Here is a 20,341-nt window from a genome sequence, read left to right on the forward strand (position 1 = left end):
GGAAGAATATATTGATTGTGATTATCAAAAGTTCTTCTTGGTAATTAGTTGTGTATGCTTATCTCTGCACATCCTTGTGTGATAATGAGATATAATGAGTTTGTTTTAAAATTGTATATGGTAAATTTCAGCTTCCATCTGTGCTGAATGCTGAACACAAACCACTCAGCTGATATCTGGAGTGATGCTTCCCCTCTGTGGTTGAAGCTACAACATGCAGTGGCAGAGTTTTGCTCTTTCAGCCACCAGAGGGCGACATCAAATTTTTTTTCACCCCACATCCCGCGAGCTTTGCAGATCTCTCGTTGTTTGTTTACAACCTGGGAACTTCCTGCCTGCTAGTGTAGCTTTTGTACCGTAGCAAGCTAACCGAGTAATAAAACTTTACGAGTGAGCTTTCAAGATGGGATGTGATGGAGGAACGATTCCCAAAAGACACGAGTTGGTGAAAGGACCCAAAAAAGTCGAGAAGGTGGGTTACGCTTAGTTTATCTTCCTTTCTTTTCAAATTCACAACTGTTTGTTGCTAGCCAACTGTTAGCCAGCTAAGCTAACAGTCTAGCATAGGTTTATGGCTACTTGTCTGTCAGCGTTAAATGACACATTCAATTATTTTAAGTATGTTTATTACTTTTACAGATAGACTAGCCACATATGGGAATTGTCCCGTGACGCATTGTATATACGTACACGGGCTAACGTTGCTCGGCAACTAACTACCTAGCTAACGTTAGCTTAGCTGTTGTTTTAATCGTTAGATATGAAGGAAACGGTCATTTAACCACTGTTACATGTATTTGGTTTGCTCTTACATACCTGCTCATGTGTCCAGGTTGATAAAAGTGCAGAGTTGGCTGCCAAATGGAAATACTGTGCCTTGAGTCAGGAGAAGCTCAAACGCCCCATCGTTTCCTGTGAACTGGGAAGGTGAGAGTTGATTTTCTGTTCATCCATCGTCAGTCTGGCAAACTGACCTGCTTAGATACACTTATAGAGACTAATGGCTTGGTAATGTGAGACTGAATAACATAGTGTGGTTAAAAGCGCAGTGACATGCAAACTAATGAGCCTGCCATGAGCAGTCAAGCTACAGCTAATCAACAGCACAATATGTTCTTAAAGCATGGCCCATGTTATGTTTCAGGCTCTATAACAAAGATGCTGTCATTGAATACCTTCTGGATAAGACTGCTGAGAGACCCAATGTTGAGGCTGTGGTTCACATCCGTGGGATCAGGGTATGTTAATGCTGAAGTTTTCTACTCGTAAGATAATACACAGATATTATCCCAGCTGTTCTTGGAAAATTGTGGTGAAAAATATTTCAAAATGTCGATGTTTAAAAGCATTGTTATCCTTCTTCTGTAGGATATAAAGGAACTTAACCTGACCGATAACCCTGAGTGGGAGGGAGAGAGAAGAAATGCCAAAGGAGACAGATATGAGGACATCCACTGTGGCATGTTCATCTGCCCTGTTGTTGGGTTGGAGATGAATGGCAAGCACAGGTAACGAACAGCAACTCAAGGATCCACAGCCTACATGAAATAAACAGGGTGGTGCTTTTCATCATAAAGTTTAATGCAGCAAGTACAACCGAAAGTTCAATGTTGATCACGTTATGTTATTGAATTCAACATATGTTCAAAATGTGTTACAAAAACATTGACAGAACTCTTCTTGTACTAATCAGGTATTGAATGTCATCCACATTTTTAAAATCAGACATGTACTTTACAGGTACTGACCGTTTATTTGTTGCAGGAAATGGCCCAAAAGGATATAAAAAAAATAATAATCCAATGTAATATATAATCCTTTTTTAGGTTCTGTTACCTGCAAACCTGTGGCTGCGTGTTTTCCGACAGAGCCATGAAGGAGGTCAAGACAGAAATCTGTCACAAGGTGAGCAGTATTTCACAATTTTCATCCAAGTCACCATTCGAGCTTTCTTTTCAAGGACCAATGGATTGACCGCTCAGTGTTTGCCAGTAACTCTGGGTGTTTCATTCACAAACAGAGTCCTCTCACTGCTAATGCTTGTTAAATAAGAAGCCTTGATATCAACACAGTAGCAGTCAAACATTGGCTTGGTGCCAGATGCTCAATCTGTTACTTGGAGGGAGAGGAATGTGTGTTGACGATCTGAAGCGTAGCGTTTTTGCACTCAAGAGGTTTTGAAATCTCAAAACAGTGTACCGTATTTAAAAAAATTGTGCCAGCTATCCAGAAAATCTGTGTAACATGAAATACACTTGAAATTTGACACTGTCTAAATATCAATAACTGTCTAAAATCAATAACAGCAGGAGACAGTCTGACCACTATGGCAGGTTATTATCTTAAGCATCTTCCTGTTAGCTTGGCGCTGATTGTGTTTGCGTGTCATTTCATTGTCAGTTTTGTCTTAATGATTTTTTATAGGTATTCCAAAACGACCGCTGCAAAGCAAATGCAAAAAATGTTATAAAATATTATCTGTAATTTTTTTTTTCTTTATGTTACTGTGACTGTATTTTACCTAGACATTTACTTCATAACTTGTTGAACTCGACAAAACAACAACAGTATCAGAGAATATAACAAAATAAATATTACCTGTAACAGCTCTAGAAATGCCTTTGTTTGTCTGGTCCAGAAGGACAGTTATGCTAAAAAAGGAAAAGCAGAAGTGGCCCAGGCCAATAAAGCCACTAATTACTAATCTGCACATACCTGCTACAAATCCTCCAACTGGGGGCTTTACTGTTTCTCCTTTGGAGCTGTTTTTTGACAATGACCCAACTGGAGCCACACGAGAATCTCACATAAGAGGAGGTATATTTGGGTTCTGCTTTGTAAATAACTTTTAAACTGTGACTGTAATTTCTCATGCACAGGCCATATGAGGTAGTGGACAGCAGATGCTATCTGCTGCTATCCAGTAACTGCTATTGTTTTTGTGGGACTGAATGCATCTTGGCACAGATCAGTTGTTTGACTTCGCCAGAAATAGGGTCTGAAACCATTAGAAAAGTTAGAGTGCTTCTTGTGGGAACTGATTCGATCCCCAGAGATGTTTTCTGAGATAGGCTTATTAGGAAATGCACAATTTCTATATTTAACTTGCATTTGGCCAGCATAGTGTAGACATTTCTTGGTAAATGTGATGGACATGAGAAAGTCATGGGACTTTTTTTTTTTTTGAATCAGTGTTGCTGTTTCTCTTTCCTTGCATTTAGGGGGCCACTTTTGCATGTGTCCTGGTAATCTGTAACATGAAATGATGCATATATTTGTGAACTGTTGGACAGGCCTTAGCAAGTCACTGTTACAAAACTGATCTTCCAATAAAAGTGCAGGATAAAATATCCAATGTTAGCATGTTAGCATTTGCTCAAGTTGCAGCCTCACAGAGCCGCTGTCGTGGCTATAGTTTTCATCTCTTTTGAGAAAGGGAACAAGGGCAGGGAATGTGTTTTTATTTGTATGTTTACACTACTCCCTACAAAACAAAACAAAACAGAAAATCAGACAATAGTTTTATTAACGCATTTTTGAACTGGACCACACAATAAACAATATTCAACATTTAATTAAATAAAAAAATGTTAAATTCATATTCAGGAGCTTATTTAGCACATTTTGTTGCGTAGTTATCTCAAATACTATCTTTCATTTACCTGGATGCTTTTTTAAAAAAATTTTATCCGTTGTACTTTTGATGGAAAGGCATTGGTTTACTGTAAAGATATTTTCATCTGTCATCTGACATATATACTGTCTTTCACTTATCAAAAAGAACAGCCATCTTACAGGTTCATTAATCTGTGAGCATTGGCTGCGCTACAGAGTGCAAATAACCTGAACTTAATGTAGTCTGACTTTTGTTGAGGATACCAACAGTGATTTCATGCTCCAGTACTGCTGTTGAAGTAGCTTGAGTTCCTCTGTGTGGCCAGCAGCCACGATGCTTCTATGGGAACCATTGCCTGGTCCAACACCTTGATTCTGTGCCACTGCTCCAGGCAGTCCAGTGCCTCTGGAAAGGTGGTACTCTCAAACTTATTGGCAAACATGCTGTTCCTGTTGATGATCCACGGCAGGTCTTCCACTCCATAGATACAGATATCTCGCACGTAATGCCCTGGAAAATGACGACAACAATTTTGGTCTTGTGCTTAGAGATATTAAGCCTGAGTAGACCTCATGTTGGATGGCTAGATAAAAAAAACATTTATTCCATCCTTGACCCACAAAAAGCTCATATAAAACACAGACTAAACCTATTAGAGAGTACATCATGTCAGATAAATCCTCATATCATTCCTCTTATCATCTTTTGTTGGGTAAATCTTGAGTTGCCTTGGGCCGCAATTGGTCCTGTTATCCTGTCTGAAGCCATTGAGCCAAACATAAGACAAGGACAGAGATAGAGTATGAGGTAGGCTAATGTTAAGAGAAAGATTCCTCAGAACTTGTCTGTGTATGTAAGCAATAATCTGTTTGAATTATATGACTAATTTTAAATGCTGCAATAACATTTCCATATTATCAAGAATGGTAAGCACAACAGGTTGAACAAGACAAGTTTGAGCTAGCCCACAGATAAGCCTTGTGGTTCAGTTATTAATTGATAAAATAGGACCTTATTATTATACATGCACTTCTCCACTGTACCTTTGCAGCCATTGTGTGTTCCTCCTTCTTGATCCCTCCACTTGATAGCCCGGATGTCTCCTGCCCAACCTCCATCTATGTGGCTGCCTGGAGCTTCTTTAAACACATGACCAGACAAAATAAATCATGATTATGCGACCTAACTGAATTTGAAGGTTTTACTTAGCCCTGTTGGGAACTGTCACATCCACTGCGTGGGAGACTGTCCCGGATGCTCCCCATAGAAAAGCTTAGGGAAGCGGCTCTGTGCCACTCTTTATCGGATGTGGGGAAGGTAACCAGATGTGCATTTGGCAAACCAGCCACAAAGTTATCTTCCTCCAAGCCTTTCCTCTCATAAAACTGAAACCATAAAGCACAAACGTCATCTTTGTGCAGCTTGTCCGAGCAAGTTTTCATGCGCTGCGTCTTCTTCGCCTCATTCAACTGTCTAGTTAAGCTTCCCACCTCCAATTAAGCACTGCACAGCCATGCATCTATGGGAAGCATCCAAAACCAGGTCAAGTATTTTCTTATAGCAGTTATAGCTTTAAAAATATAAATAGCACTGTATGAAGATCAAAACAAGACAAATACAGTTAAGTCATATCTTATTTAGCCTCATTTTCATGCTTGCAATCCTTAACAATGGAGAATGCACAGGGACTTTGAAGGAATTGCTAACATCTTAAACAAAATGATCAGTATCAATATTGACATCACTTAAAGAGCGTGATATTTCACAACATAGACAATACGCCCAATTGGCTCCTCAGAACGGATGTATTGCCAGAAGAATACTGTCTACTACACAGAAGCAATTGCATTTTAACCACCGTCTTTAGCAACACCCAGAGGTAAATGTAACCTCTGAGGTTAGCTCCAGATTTGCAGTAGTTCCTAATAATAAACATGCTTCTCTTTTGGTGTCACAGTTGACCATAAATGTCTTTTGAGATGTGACTCAAGCATTACTGCGTAAGGCTTCATCTACACTAATGAAGACAATAGGTTTTGATTTTTAAACGCATTGCTTTAAGTTTTTAGTGTTACTGCCCTTTTAAAACGTCTTGATGTCTAGTCCGTAGATCATACAGCTCTTGGATACTTGAAATCCTGTCAGTGAGCCAGTGTAAATAGTTTCTTATGTATCAAATATGCTGTGTGACCTTGTAATGATTGTGTTTGTGTTTCTCACGTCTCCTTTTGTTTAAACTTAAAAATCACACTAAAATAAGTATATGTCAGCAGCAGTAGAGGTTGCTGCATGTCGGTGTCCATTTAAAGCTGACAGGTTACCTTTGATATGGTTGAGTGTCACCCAGTAGTGCTCGTCTGGACTGAACGTGTCTTTGGACCACTCCAAGAGGTCGTGGGCTATCTGGCTTTTCAGAACAAATTCTACAAAAGCCCTTGTGAGAGCATAGTAGGCTGTTCCAAAATAAATTTGCATATTGTGTGGAGGAGGACCTTTCTTTTGTCTAAACCCTCTCACAACTACATGTGACCCTATGATCTCCCTGTGCTGGAGCTCTGTCCTGTGCCTCATAGACGCCGGTTGCTTGACCCCGGGCGTCATGTTTCTGTCCCTCCAGTCTTTGCTCTGCATGTACCGCACCAACTCCAGGTTGCTCTTGACGGGGAAATCCTGTCCGCACAGATTCACCACCTTCTTCCAGCCTATGGTGGACTTTGCTAGATCCTTCATGCAGTTCACGTCTGCTTGCAGGCGGGAAAACCCAGCGTAGGTCACTGTCTCGCTGCGGCTGGAGAGGAAGGTGTTTTCGAAGCAGCTGACTATCTTCCGTACAGCCGCCTGGTACTCCCACGGCGCCTTAGCATCCACGTGAATGCAGTAGACATTTTGTGGCATGTAAATGGCACGCAACAGGCGCACAAAAAGCTCCAGCTCCTTGTGAACAGTCACAATGAATGCTAAAGGGTAGTCCTCCTCTTCTCGGCTCAGAGGACTTGTGATGAAGTGTAGGTCTCTCGTCAAATTGGAACACTGCAGGCGACTATTCAGAATGTAGCTTTCCACCTATTGAGAGAGAGCAGAGATATAGTAACACTGCACATGCTAATAAAACACGAAACGCAGTGAGAAAGTACATATTTATATATATATTAAAAAAACCCGACATACCTGGCAGTCACGGCGGTACCACTCCACTCCTGTTTCCATGCTGGGCAGAAAAGATTTACATTCAGCGGCAAAGGGCCTGCAACCTGGAGTCTCTAGGGGCTTTGGTTCTGTTGGGATCCTGGTCTTCAAGTAAATGACTGAACAAATGATACTCATCCCCAGGCACAACAGGAAGCTGCATTTCGTCCCTTCAAGCTGGCGCATAATAGCCCTGCTTCACCGTCTCCACAGATAAAACTCCTGCAATAAAGACATCCAGATCAGTTAATTGCAGTCGGGTGCTGTTCCTCTGAGGGATGATAAATAGGGTTAAATATGTAGGTTAGCACTAATTGATGAGGCCAGTTTTTAGCTCAAGGAATGTAGTTTAGTGTACTTATCCAGGAAATTAACGAATACATTTTGCAGAAAAAAGAATATATTGAGATAAAAGTGTGGGTAAACGTGAATGGCTGTATTTGATTATTTCATAGATTAAACAGCTAATTTCACAAATTTTCCTTCACTGAAAAACAACTGGCAACAACAGTTACAGCTTTAATTGAAACACGCTATAGAGACTCACTGAACAAGCCTTTGCAGCTCATCTGAAAACTCTTTCTGAATTCAACAGGAGCTGCATGTACAAGGTACAAGAGATAACATTATGCAAACAAACCACATGTTTTTCTGAGATATGACGATACCCAAAACGTGTCAGACTGACTGGGAAAATAATTGAGAGAAGGGGCTGTACTGCGGTAGTAAAAAGTGTAATGATCCGTGTATCTATTTGTCATTTAAAACAAATGTTATTTTGAGCACATAGGAACCATTAGAACCTCCCAAGGTGGCATTTTTACTATTGAAAGCCTACCACTTTGTAAGGAGAATTGTATTGGGTTTGTTTGATACTGAAGTCCAAAATCAAATATTCAACCTCATGAAGCCTTTTGCTGACCATGTTCATTGTATAAGGCTTTCTCAGGGCACCTCAACAAGTTGATCACAGCTATGAACCCAGAACAGGCCAGTTACTAAAATGAGCTGGTGTACGTAATGGCAGCATCCAGTTTTACTGAATGATTTACCCGAGGTTTCGCATTATCCAAGTTACTGTTTGATGTGTAGCAAATGTAGCATTTGTATGCTTAACTGTCAAAACCGTCTTAATACTTGACATCAAGTTTTCTCTCGTTAAGAAAGGTTTGCCACAGGTTTCCCTTTCTACTGTCTTTATTCTGATGCAGTCCGAATTTGACCAAATTGTACGCAGTTTTGAACAGTTGAACAAAATAATACAGTAGAAATACTGCTCGGTAATACTAAGCATTTGAAGCAAGTGAACAAGGAAAAGTAAAGGATGCAGCCACGCTCATATGCGAGCTACACAGCAGTGTCAACAAGCAGGATATGACAAGTCGAAAGTTGTTTTCATTTTTCATGCAGTGAGCTGTATGACTCACGTCAATGCTGAATATTTCTTCCATAAATCGAAGCTTGAGAAAAAAATGATCTTACAGCCCAGTGCCCTCCTCAGAGCAGAGAACAACGTCTCTGAGGACTGTCATCCCATCTCAGTGAAGCATCCTCATTTAACCCCCCTTGCTCTTAAAGCTAATTTGTTCTTGAGAAAAACACCAAACACCACAGAAGTCTATGGAGGCTTCCATGGAAATCTTAATCTTCTGACAAGATCATTTGAGATTTCCAAACAGAAAAAAAACGACTACAACCTAGCGTACGGATGAGGAATAGCTTGCTCCTCTCATTGTTTTAGTAAGGGGTATATTTTTTTTTGCTCATTCAAAAACCTTCAGGTGAAAAACATTCTACATTTTAGACATTCGTTTTGGGATTATATCTATCTTTACTGTTTGTTTGCTGTTAAGACTAAACATCTTAAGCTTGTATCAATGCAACACATATAAACACACATGCAGATAACAGTACGCAGTGACAGCATGCCAAACACAGTGCAAGGTGAGACAGTTACCTTTCAGGCAGTTCAGTCTATAGTCCTTACAGAGAAGAAGTAAAACACATCGGCGCCTGTTCTGATCATTTTTACCTCAGCAGCTACTCTGAGCTGGTAACTACAAACCATCCAGCATCCGGTGGAGAGCACAAGTCATTTCCATTGGCACCATCATCAGCAGCAACAAGAACAACAGCAGCAGGAGCAGTTTCTCTTAAATGAGCTAAATTTGGTTGTCAGGATTGTTTTGATGTTGTTTCTGGCAGCGAGTGACCTGGGAGCCTGTGTTCTCTGAGACCCTGTCAGAGTGAGGCAGACTGCTTTGTGTATGGGTTTTCTTTTCCCTCTAGTTATATTCATTGCTGATGAAGTCGCTCCCCCTACATCCCCACGAGACCAGGTCTGTCCCTGCCTGGTTACCAGCAGTAACAGCCACGCACACACCTGATTCCCTGGAACACACTCCCATCTCACACACACACACTTTCTCTCCCTAAGGTTTTTTCCACTGTCCTTCCCACAGTTTCCTACTCGCTGGTGCGTTGCATCTTTTTATGTCATCTTGTTTTCCATTATTTGTCATAAAAAAACTCCCTTTACAGCAGGCTTCTTTCTTCTTAGGTATCTTTCTTCTTTTTCTCCTTAAATGGGTTTTAATTCCAGTTCATCCGTCCAGTTAGAGGTGCACATGTTGAATTATCCACAGTCTCTCTCCACAGCGTGCTGTCCGTCTGTGTAGTCCACCTGCTTGTTTCCTTGTCAAGATTCTGGTTGACTTGCTCTCTGACTCGATGATTAGGTGCTCAGCTCGCGGTGGCCTGTGTCATTTGCGGTAATAGCAACAGCAGAGTGACTGACTTCAGAGCAGCAGCCACAGGGTTTGTTTGCTGCTTGGTCAGCTCCTGAGATTATCCCTCTTGTGTTGAACAGAGCACATGGCCGGAGTTCACACCCACTGAGCCTGCATTACGGCAACACAATAGATCCCCTGCTGGTTACTCAGGGGTTTAATATTTGTGTTCGGATATGGGTGTGTTCTCCCCTTTTTTGAAGCAGTGGTGCTGCGTATGTAAGTAAAGATTTTTCAGTAATAACACAATTATTATTTAGAGGTTTTTGGCCATCCATTTTTGGGTTAGCCTCTCCAGAAGAAATACAACAGATTGTTTTTTCAGAGACTGTGTTTCCAAATGCCTTTTACCCACTGCGATGTTCTATTCATGTTAACAATTTACAAACATGGCGTCTACCATTCCAGTGTTTAGAATTAATATACAAAGGGAAAACTTGTGTGTGTTATCCTCTGTTATTCAGTTAGGTCATCAACAATTGATTGTGATTTTGTGAAATACAGTATTCAATAGTTGCCACAGTTTGTTTACCAAACATGACTGATAGAGAAACAGGTTTCTGTTTATGAGAGAAATTCCTGTTGAACAAGTTTAAGAAAGCTTTTATTTAGATAAAATATAGAATAGACAACATATAAAACGAGAATTGTGTCTGATCCGGTTCAGATAGTCTCACATTCCTAATGCTGTGTCTACACTGTGCATGATCTGTCATTTGCAGTTGTATGTACTGTGATTTACTTGAACTTGTTTTTTCTTAACCAACCTGTGAATCCGAAAAGCAAATTTCCACATTTGTGGACATTAATTATTAACTGATTATCATAACATTGTGATCCTGGCTGGATGGTTTAGCAGGTCAACATATTTGAAAATGGTTACTGCGCTCCTGTATGCTATTAACCATTGTGTATCGGTTTGGATGACTGACAGACTGACTGGATGACTCAATTTGCCTGTTCCCATCTGCCTCGCTGTATTTTGAGTTTTGTTTTTTTCTCTCAGAGCAAACCAAAGGCGGCCTTGCATGCAAATTATCAGTAAAGGGAAAATAATCTGACAGGGAGATGCTTTGTTGAGCTTTCACGATTGCTCTCATAAAAATGTTGAGCCCAATGAGCCCATTGTACATATTTGTTTTACACACACGCACGAAAAAAAAAATGCAGTTGATTATGAAAATAGATGGACTACCTCACAAACCACCAAGACTTTTATGCCAATCATGCAGTATTCATGTTTAATGCTTATGAGTTTTTAAAGAGGTTTACATTTCTGAATGACATAACACGATTATAAATTCCTTCCATTTTAAAGATATATGATAAGTATGAACTGTCTTTACATATGTTCGGAAAAAGTTTTTCTGCTGTGCCAGTGTGTCTCTTACCTGGGCTGCGTTTTTTTGTGTTACAGTGTGGGGACCCGTTCAAGATCGAGGATGTTGTTGTGCTCAATGGCACTAAGGAGGAGGTGGAGAAGCTGAGGGAGAGGATGGAAGAGAGGCGGACCAAAGCCAAAACTAAGGTGGGTTTTAATTTAAACAGTTGGTGGTCGGGGTTGAGTAAATCCTGAAATATTTTTTTGGGTTCTTGAGAGTGATTCACCGGTTAGCTTTTAAAAACTATTCGTCTTCACTGGAACAAGATCTGTATTTTTTTTGTCAAGTAATGCATCCAATCAAATACTGAAATACCAATACAAATAGCTCTAATTTTAGGTTTTTAAAGTTTTGTAATCAGTGCATTTCTCTTTCTGTTTTAGAAATCAAAGAAGAGCAAAGCAGCTGAAACCGTGTCCGCACCATCAGAATCAAAAGGTTTGTGTAAAGCCTGGTTGAGGCATAGTTCGCTCGTTAAGACCAACCTGTGTTGCATTTACATAAACAAAAACAAGCAGCTAACAACCGCCAGAACCTTTACGTGTTCATTTGGATAATGTTTTGAATGAGCTATTGTGGGATAAGCTGGGATATTCAAACTTTTAACACACAAGAAATCTCACCAAATACCTGTGTGTTAAATATTAAGACAGGAAAATGCAAAGCTGTGTTAAAATAAAACAGACGAATGTGACGCCCACATCTGCTATGGAGAAAATCTAAATTACTTGAGTCTTTTAGCCATCACAGCTATATTTACACTCTGATTTCAGAGGCTGATGATGTAGAGAACTTGTGATTAGCCACCTGGAAGCTGACACATCTCACCTCCTTATTATTTGGTATGACCAATGTCCCTATTACATAACTTCTGCATGATAGCGCAGTTCTTCTATGATGCGTCAGGCATGATTTTCTCAACTGGTTTAGTCATACATTTTCAGGAAACATAACATTTATCTTGTAGTGACGGAAGAGAGTTTGGTCTCTTTTGTAACCGTTGTTGTGATTCCTTCGCTGATCACCCCTCCAGGCATGGATATTTTACCTGGACACAGCTGACTGAAGCACAAAGGCTAGGTGTCAGACAGGTTTCTATATTCTACATACACAGCTAAACGTTAACTCTGAGCCTGTTTAAGAAACTTCAGATTGATTGGCGAAGACAAGCTTGTTTCTATCACTTCTTTCAGACTTCATGGTATATCGCTGGGCTAGATAAACAACCAAGTGTATATGCTGCAGATTACCCTTGAGGGTGACTCTGGTCTGAGTTCAAGAGCTACTCAGAGTTCCAACTCAAGTTCAGTTAAAGACAAATGAATTAATAATGAAATAAATAGTGTTCAAATTAGCATCAAGTGGCTAAACTAACAATGTTTAGTCAATCCCAAGGAGTTTCCTACCTTTAGTAGTTGTTGCAGGTACCTTCAGAGACTAGACCAACATCAGGAACTTATATTTGTTTGCAGAGTCTACAATTTGTTTTTTATTTATGGCTGAACAAGTCCTGTGATTTGGACATTAAAGTCCTTTATGCAAAAAGAAAAAAGGCTTCTAATTAAACACCCTTTTCGTCCCACTCTCTACCTCGAACAAGAAAAATCAAGAAAAGGACCCCAAAAAAAAGCCTTATGCCCGTCTGTACCACCATTTTAAAGAAGCACAGACCATATACTGAAGATTACTGAGATTTTTTCGAACATAAGGAACTGGATAAGGCTCGACCCGTCTCTGTCAAATATGAAACTAATGAGTTGCTTAACAAGTAGCTATTTAGCAAGTTTGAACAATTCCTGGTCACGGAGTAGGCATGTATGTGCTGCAATCAGGATGTTGTGGTCAAGTATGGGCTAAAGCTGCTGTGGCAAGTGCTGCTGTCATCGAGACGTACGTCTTAGTCTGAGTTGGAAAGAGAGTTCCTTTTTATGTCTTAATCGTTTGTGTGCCTTTTTCATTGTTTAATTATTGTCCTTTTTCTGCCATATTTCATATAGCAGGATGTGTCGACGCTAGGTGTACTGCTGGTAGTTGTCATTGTAGGAAAATAAAAACTAATTTGTGTTCTCTCCATTTAATACTAGATGCTCTTGAATTAGTAATTCCTGCTATGGATTTTATAACTTGTGCGTAGGTATTACTTGATATGTGCTCTCAATTTAATATAGTTTTTGGCGTGAGGCTGTGGCTTTCAAGCTCTTGCTCTCTCTCTCTCTCTCTCTCGTTGCCTAAACAAAACCACAAAGCCACTCCTTAAGCCCTGTTGTTGGCCACGTGTGATATGCATCACAGTAGAATAAAAAGGTTCATCGAGGTTCATCCTGAGGACAGCTACTTCATTCCAGACAATGTGACTGGATAAATTAAGAATCTTTGTGTCACATCTTGTAGAAAAGTACACAATGTAATTTACCATTAGATTCTATATTATAGGTATTTACATGTTCATAAAAATAAACTGATTATTTCTCATCAATCAGTGTACAAATAACACGACTTTACTCTTTGAAATGTGCAATCTTGTGTGCAGGTGATATGCCAAAACCTTCCCATTAGGAAGCTCCCATCTGCTCCCAACACGTCTGTAGGGAGCAGATCCTTAGTCAGGTGACCTTCATCGTCATGGTAACAAAAACACACATTCTGGTCACAGTTTGGTTAGTTATAAGCAACAAATCTACTCGGTAAGGTCTTAGGAAAAAATGACATTTCATACGCAACTTAATGACGTAGTAGGGGAGACCGGGGATGGCTGTAACACTTTTTGTCTCAGCTCCTATAACTTGCAGAATGTTTGTGGTAGGGCAGTCACATTTTGACACAAAGTACCTTCATTTGTCTACTACAAATAGCAATGTTTGTAACTTCTCCAACTATATCACAGAATTTATTATTTGAAGTCAAAGGCAAGGACTGGGGGGTATGTTGTAACACAACCTGCGGTCAGTCGTAACAGTAAGATTAAAGAACTAAAAACCACACCACAAAATATGCATCTATATAGGTTCATTGTGCATGTGCCAACACTTAAGCGTCTTCCTGTGCTTCACTAAGAACAAAAATAACTCATCACTGATGGCTAAATGACGTACAGTGTCAGTGGTGTGGATCCTAACGTTAGAAGAGCTTTCTTAAAGAACATACTCTGATAATACCTATGAATGTTATACACATAAAAATGGAAACCTTCAGCAGGAGGTCAGAAGTAGCTCATAATCCACGTAAAATTACAGGAAGATGTTTGACAATTAGTTGATCAACAAACATGCACACTGTGTCATGATAAAACATGAACTTGAGTGTGTGAATCTGTGTGTGTTATTCATCTAATAAGAGTGATCGGAGTCACAGTGGTGACAGATGTATGTAGGTTTTTGAGGGGGTGTTTGATGTTGTACTCCACCGCAAGTTAATAAGCAAACTTCCTGACCTAAATACATATACATAAGGAACTGATGCAACTAATTCCTACTTAGGGCACACTAATCTGCACCTGTCAAATGCTCAGTAGGCGTACCTCACATGGAGGTGTGATAGCCCACACTGAGCAGCTTTCTTGAACCTTGTTCTCTGAGGTTTTGCAATTTCTTGCGGTACCTGCTCAGCGTCACATATCAGATGGAGTTGTCTTTGGCGACTGAACTCACTGTTTTTCCCTGCCTCACTTCATCTGATGCGACTTTAAGTACATGTGCAGACACACCCCTACTCGTTTTCCTCACCCACTGTCTTGGCATACTGAAAAAAAAGGAGTAGGATAGAGGAAAATATGTGAATTGTGATCACGGGGTTGTAACATTTTCTTATACACCACAACCATCCCCCACTCCTTTCCGCCATTGTTCAGCTAGCTGTATCAGCATGGTGGTTTGAAATTAGCATAGATGAAATTAATCACATTTTACGTACGAACCTATACTTTAAACTAATACGAGTGGCCTAATTCAAACTTCAACAGTATCGGTACTAATGAAAATATAGACTTGGTCCAAAAAATTACTTTCTTACCTGAAAATTGATGTTTTGGCTGTTAAGTCTGCACACTTCCTCTCACAGCTATGCAAAGCATATGCACAATCAGAGGGGGAGTGGTTATACATGAAATTGATCACATGACTCTTATGTTATCCCTTATTGGTGAAAGTGATGCTGTTAGAACCATCTCCGGTATCCCCTATGTGTGAACTTATGCATGTAAGGTAAAACAAATCAACTCATTACATTAACATCAGTCTCCTGGGTTAAAGACCACCTGCCTCCACCCTGCTTTAACTTCCTCACTCTCTATACTCTGTCGCCTGACATCTTCTGTGCTTGGTATTTGGATGCATCTGTTTTCCACAAAGCTTGGTGGGAAGGAAATGCGTATCACCTGCACGCCAAACTGGACTTTGCAGGCTTTGTCATATGTACCTCACACAATCCGAAAGTATGGTCATGTTAATTGTACACAGATTGAAGCGACTTGGCTGGATTACTCAGTGACATGTGAACATGATAGTTAACATTTATTAATCCAACACAGACAGATCAGAAGTTGTCTTGTGTGTAAAGGCAGCAGTTAACCAACACATGTAAAGTGTGTTTTCCATTAATAAGTGATTTTGTGGCTCAATCTGGGCAGTGACAGAGTATGACGCATGAATTTGTTTTTTGTTGTTTTTTTCTCTATGACTCCTCTTGGGCTCTGTGCACGAATACGCAAAAAAATGCAAATCCTTTAAATAATGTTATTGGAACAGGTACAGCGATTTTACAGTCTGTGCCCTGTGTTTACGATTCTCAGATCAGAGACATCCAGTGTTGTCTGACCTCAGAGAGCATTGGTGGGGTTTCCTGTTTAGATCTTCAAGACGGGACAGGGCTCTCACCTCACAAGAGAACAGGGTGTTGGCTGAAAAACATTCATTTATTTGTGTTATTCTAATAAAAATAACAAAGCTGAGTGCAGCTTTTTCCTGCTTGTGTGAAGCTTTTTTTTAGATTGTAAATGTAATTGCTTTTGTTTTGAGATGAAAGCAAAAAAATTGTTTTCAGCTCAGACCTCCATGTAGACACATGGCCTCTGGTTGATTCAAAACATGATACTCATTTGGATGTTGACAAACAAAGTTCATCGGAAAATTAAACTTGAATACGAAACATTTTGCATTTCATTATCAAGTCAGTTTTTACTGATTATTTGAACAAACAAAAGATTGACTAGAGCCGTCCGTCCTAATCGAACTGTCTGACTTCTGTTTCTTCCAGCAGATGACACACAAGAGGATGTAGCAGGGAAGAGCTCGCTACAAAATGGGGATGAAAGCAGCCAGTCAGGTAGCTAACCGTACTTCTCTGATAAATACAGACAAGAAAAGTTTAAATTTAGGCTTAACCTCTCTGAATTTTGAAAATGGCATTAATCCTGTCTGCAAGAATCACTGGAAGGACACCACCACATCTTCAAACAGCGAGGCAGTTCTGAAGAGAACAGTTTAAAATCCATAAATTGTATCTGAAAAAAAAAATTCTTCATCAATATTTCAGCTGTCAGGGTCGGCTAGCATGTTTTGACTCAAAGGCACCTGATATTAGCAACCCTGCATACAGCAGTTGTCATTTGGCAAATTAAACACAGACGTTGGCTAAACGCAGGCATTTCATCCATCCATTTTTTTCAATGATTTGTCTGTTTTCAATTTCAACCTTTCGTGCCTCGCCGTCTCCTCTCCTCTCTGCCAAGAGACGAATCCGGTTGCAACAGGTCAGTTATACGTAAACTGTTGCAGAATCGTCACCACTTCCACGCAGAACCAAATTGCTGAGAGGCTAATATGCAGCTTCCAAGCAACAGCCAAGGAAGATAATGTTGAGTATCATTGATCTAGTAATTCATATAATCTGTTCAATGGGGACCTTAAACACCAAGGAGCATTTTAAAAACGTGAGCTTGGATACAGGACGTCTCAAATACCCAGTTGGCCTCTTGTTCACATCAACACATCAATTTTCCAGTTAGTAAATATACACCACTCCAGTGAGATCATGTGTTTATTGTAGAACAAAAGAACGAAGACTTCAGAACAGAAACAAAGAGACAAAAAAGAGAAAATGCTAGATTGAATATTAGAACAGATCTTACTCCTTTTAAAATGTTCTCGTTCTTTTTATTGTTTTTTCCTTGTTCTTACCTTCATCCTGTTTTTTTGTTTTCTCCACCTACCATTTTACTCACCTAGCTGTGGCCGGACCCTCGGGATCGTCAGGCTCCTCCAGCTCTTCTAAAGGCAGCAAGTCCTCGACAACCTCCGCCACCAAGAGGTCCGTCCAGAGCATGGAGGAGAAGTCTGAGGTCTTCAAGTCCCTGTTCACCTCCCACAGCTCCGCCAAGCGCACCAAAGACCAGACATCCAACTGGGTCACCCACACCCCCTATCACTTCTAGTAACTACCACTCAGAGCAAAGTTCTCCATATTTAGATTGCTCCAGAAATTGTGACCCATTTAAGACTGATAAACCCACTTCTACATACCCAGAACACACACACACACACACACACACACACACACACCCATTACCCACATGACCTCTAATAATGTCACCAATGTGTGGATCCCCAACTTGTCCCTTCAGTCTCCAGTAGCTCACTGTTTACATGTTGTCAACAGTTTGCGTTAATAGCTCCCCAGGCTATTTGGGCTCTTTGTTTTCTCACCTAATTCCTCCCTCATGTATTCTCCCGCATCTCTATGAGCTCACTCACGGGTGCTTTGAGAATTGATGCTAGGGTGACTTCGGCGTGCCTGTCACTCTGCTGTCTCCTGGTGGACAGATTGCAGCTTTTCAAGTCCTGACACTATTGAAAATGTGGTGTCGGATCTTATACAGGCTTGATTTTTACTCTGCATCTAAGGTGAAAAACTACAGACATGCCAAAACTTAACATCTCTAAACATGTCCCATTATGTCATTCCTGTCATAGTATTTAATATGAATGAACACATGTTGATCATTGAGTTCTTTCGCCCATTATAAGCTCTATGAGGATGGAGTTGGCTTACATTTCTCTTTGTAGGATGTATTTAACATTCGTGGTATTCATTCATTGTATTGGTTATTTGTTTTCATGAAAAGTGGGGTAAAAGATTAGGTCAACAACACAAGGATTGTTAAAAGCATCTTGCTTATTTATTGAAGCTTCTGATGCTCATGAATCAAACGAGCACAGAGTGCAAAAGACAGCTGTAATGTAACAAGACAACAGGAAACATACTTTCAGCTCAGTGTTCTTCCTCATCAATATTTTCACTAGTTTCCAAACAAGGTGCTTTCGGCGGTCTGTTTTTTCTCCTTTTTGGAAGATCTTTGGTCTAAGGTTGGCTTCTAGTTTCTAGTTAACAGCAAAATGTAGAGAAATTGTGTTATCATATTTTCTACACACTCTTCAGGCAGTTTTTAAGGTGATTAAAATGTGCTCTTACTGGGTCCTTTATCTTCCTTTTTTTTTGCGTGTAATGCAAATGTCAAATAAATTTCTATTCAATCCTGTTAAGCTGTTTTTTGTTTTTATTTCCTTATCTGTGTGTTGTGTAGCTCCTATTACAACACATTTTTTTATGTGTTTCCTCTGTAATATAAAGCTCAGTCATACAATGCATTATGTGTTCGGAACAGCAATAATTACCAGCGGTGACATCAGCAACAACAACTCCCCGTTGTGTCCTTCAAAGGAACATTTACACTAAACACAAACTATAAAAAGCTCTTAATACATTCAGCAGCTTACATGTGTTTACATGTAAGGTGTGAAAATTACATCTGTTATGAGGTGAAGTGTTCAGTGTGTTGATTGGGACACACAGCTGGCAGCGTCTAACACTATAAATATTAAAACAGTCACAGCCGTGTTGCTTGGTTGCTGCAGCACCTTTCCAGCCCAGAGGTGCAGGAGGTAACCTGTTCACATAGAAGGAGCGTTATGTAGTTTTGGAGAAGACAGTTAAATCGGAAGAGAAAGATCTTCAGTGACTGATTTTTTGTTATGTCTTAGCAAACTAAATAAACAAACTCATTGTTTTCTCGACTGAATAAACAAACTGACCTTAGAGGACAACACAGTTTCATATTGTTTTACTTTGTTTATATGTGGCGGACCCTGCCACCTTTCTAGATCCAAACAGTGTTCTGGGGACCTTATTTTCCGCTGAGAACAGCATGTTTGTTCAGTGATGGAAACAATAAATATTTCTGAGTTTCTATTATTAACACGTTTCTCCAAAACTACATGCAGTAGAGCCACTTTAAGTCAAGTGGAAAACTCTAAATTACTGCAGTTTTACTACATTAAACATTTTACTTACATTTTACATCTAATGCAAAATGGGTGCCACTTTCTATGAAGGTCATGTCTACACAGCACATTTGAAGGACATCATGCTTTAATAAGACTAGTAGTAGTAGTTTAATAGTGTTTTTACCTCGTTCAGTGTTTGAAAGAAGAACCAGAGTCCTGGGTTACACAGCAGGACATAGTGACGACCATAACTTAGCCAGTTATAAAGAACTGAATTATCGTGCTAATGTCTTTTACCATCAATAGTAAACTAGGCTTTATGAGCTTTATGTGAAGTGACAGCACCATATAAGTTTGTTAGCAACTGTATGAAACTGTAACACAATTACGAGGACGTATGAGCAGTATTTTCTGGCTGCAAGTGAAGTGTAAGAACAAAACAAACAAAAAAAGAAGAAGAAATCAAGGACCATTGTAAGAATGTTATGTAAGAAATAAAGGGGAAAAACCTCTAAAACCAAACACTGCTAATGGACTTGTCAGTGAAGTAGGAGATGTTAATGTTTCCAGTCATTAAACTTAATAAAAGAATAAAGCAGAGTTTTTTATGTCCATATATTATTGCTGATGTTTGAATGTGTAGGTAGCATTTAACATTTAAAAACTGGAGCTCACTTTACGTACATTATGTACTGTAGCAAGTTAAAAAAGGCACATTATTCCCCTCAAATGATGCACAGATTAAATGTAAGTTGTAACTTGAACATGATAACAGTACTTAAAGGAGCAGTATGTGGTTTTTTTAGTGGTGGTTTGAGTAACTTCCTGATGGGCAATGTGTCCTTTGTGTTCTCACGCCACCCTAATTTAAAACACAAGCCTGTTTTGTTCTCAAATGTACACATGTGGCTTTAAAGTACGAAAACTCATGTCAGTTCCTGCAAGCTGCTATTGGTTGTATGAAGTCATCTGTTTCTAAATGTAATTAGTTAGTTATATCTTACTGTCTATACGAATTAATTAAGATAAAGTCAATCCAAAGTTGGAGGCTACTGATCCTGTGGTGATCCTGTGGCTTGGTAATAACAGGAT

At 39.7% G+C, this 20,341-nt stretch overlaps 2 protein-coding genes across 4 annotated transcripts; one reads left to right on the forward strand and one right to left on the reverse strand.

The window, feature by feature from the left end:
* Positions 1-303: 303 nt before the first annotated feature.
* Positions 304-18,508, forward strand: rtf2 (replication termination factor 2). Of its 2 annotated transcripts, none has more exons than XM_084348756.1 (9): positions 304-472; positions 833-927; positions 1,145-1,238; positions 1,369-1,508; positions 1,827-1,905; positions 11,009-11,119; positions 11,357-11,411; positions 16,224-16,292; positions 17,195-18,508. In XM_084348756.1, exons 1-9 carry the CDS (start codon positions 404-406, stop codon positions 17,398-17,400), a joined length of 918 nt encoding a protein of 305 aa, XP_084204882.1. In that variant the 5' UTR covers positions 304-403; the 3' UTR covers positions 17,401-18,508. The 2 variants fall into 2 exon arrangements, with proteins under 2 accessions (XP_084204882.1, XP_084204883.1); XM_084348757.1 differs by having other exon boundaries at positions 16,227-16,292.
* On the reverse strand, positions 3,509-9,658 carry gcnt7 (glucosaminyl (N-acetyl) transferase family member 7). 2 transcript variants are annotated; one of them, XM_084348755.1, is made up of 5 exons: positions 8,835-9,658; positions 6,785-7,024; positions 5,938-6,679; positions 4,660-4,755; positions 3,509-4,126 (listed from the first exon to the last, which is right to left on the reverse strand). In XM_084348755.1, the coding sequence occupies exons 2-5, from the start codon at positions 6,986-6,988 to the stop codon at positions 3,891-3,893; spliced, it is 1,278 nt and encodes a 425-aa protein (XP_084204881.1). In that variant the 5' UTR covers positions 6,989-7,024; positions 8,835-9,658; the 3' UTR covers positions 3,509-3,890. The 2 variants fall into 2 exon arrangements, with proteins under 2 accessions (XP_084204881.1, XP_084204880.1); XM_084348754.1 differs by having other exon boundaries at positions 8,760-9,657.
* Positions 18,509-20,341: the final 1,833 nt, after the last annotated feature.

This window comes from Pagrus pagrus, assembly GCF_965226575.1.
Source record: "Pagrus pagrus genome assembly, chromosome: 3".
NCBI classification, from domain to species: domain Eukaryota; kingdom Metazoa; phylum Chordata; class Actinopteri; order Spariformes; family Sparidae; genus Pagrus; species Pagrus pagrus.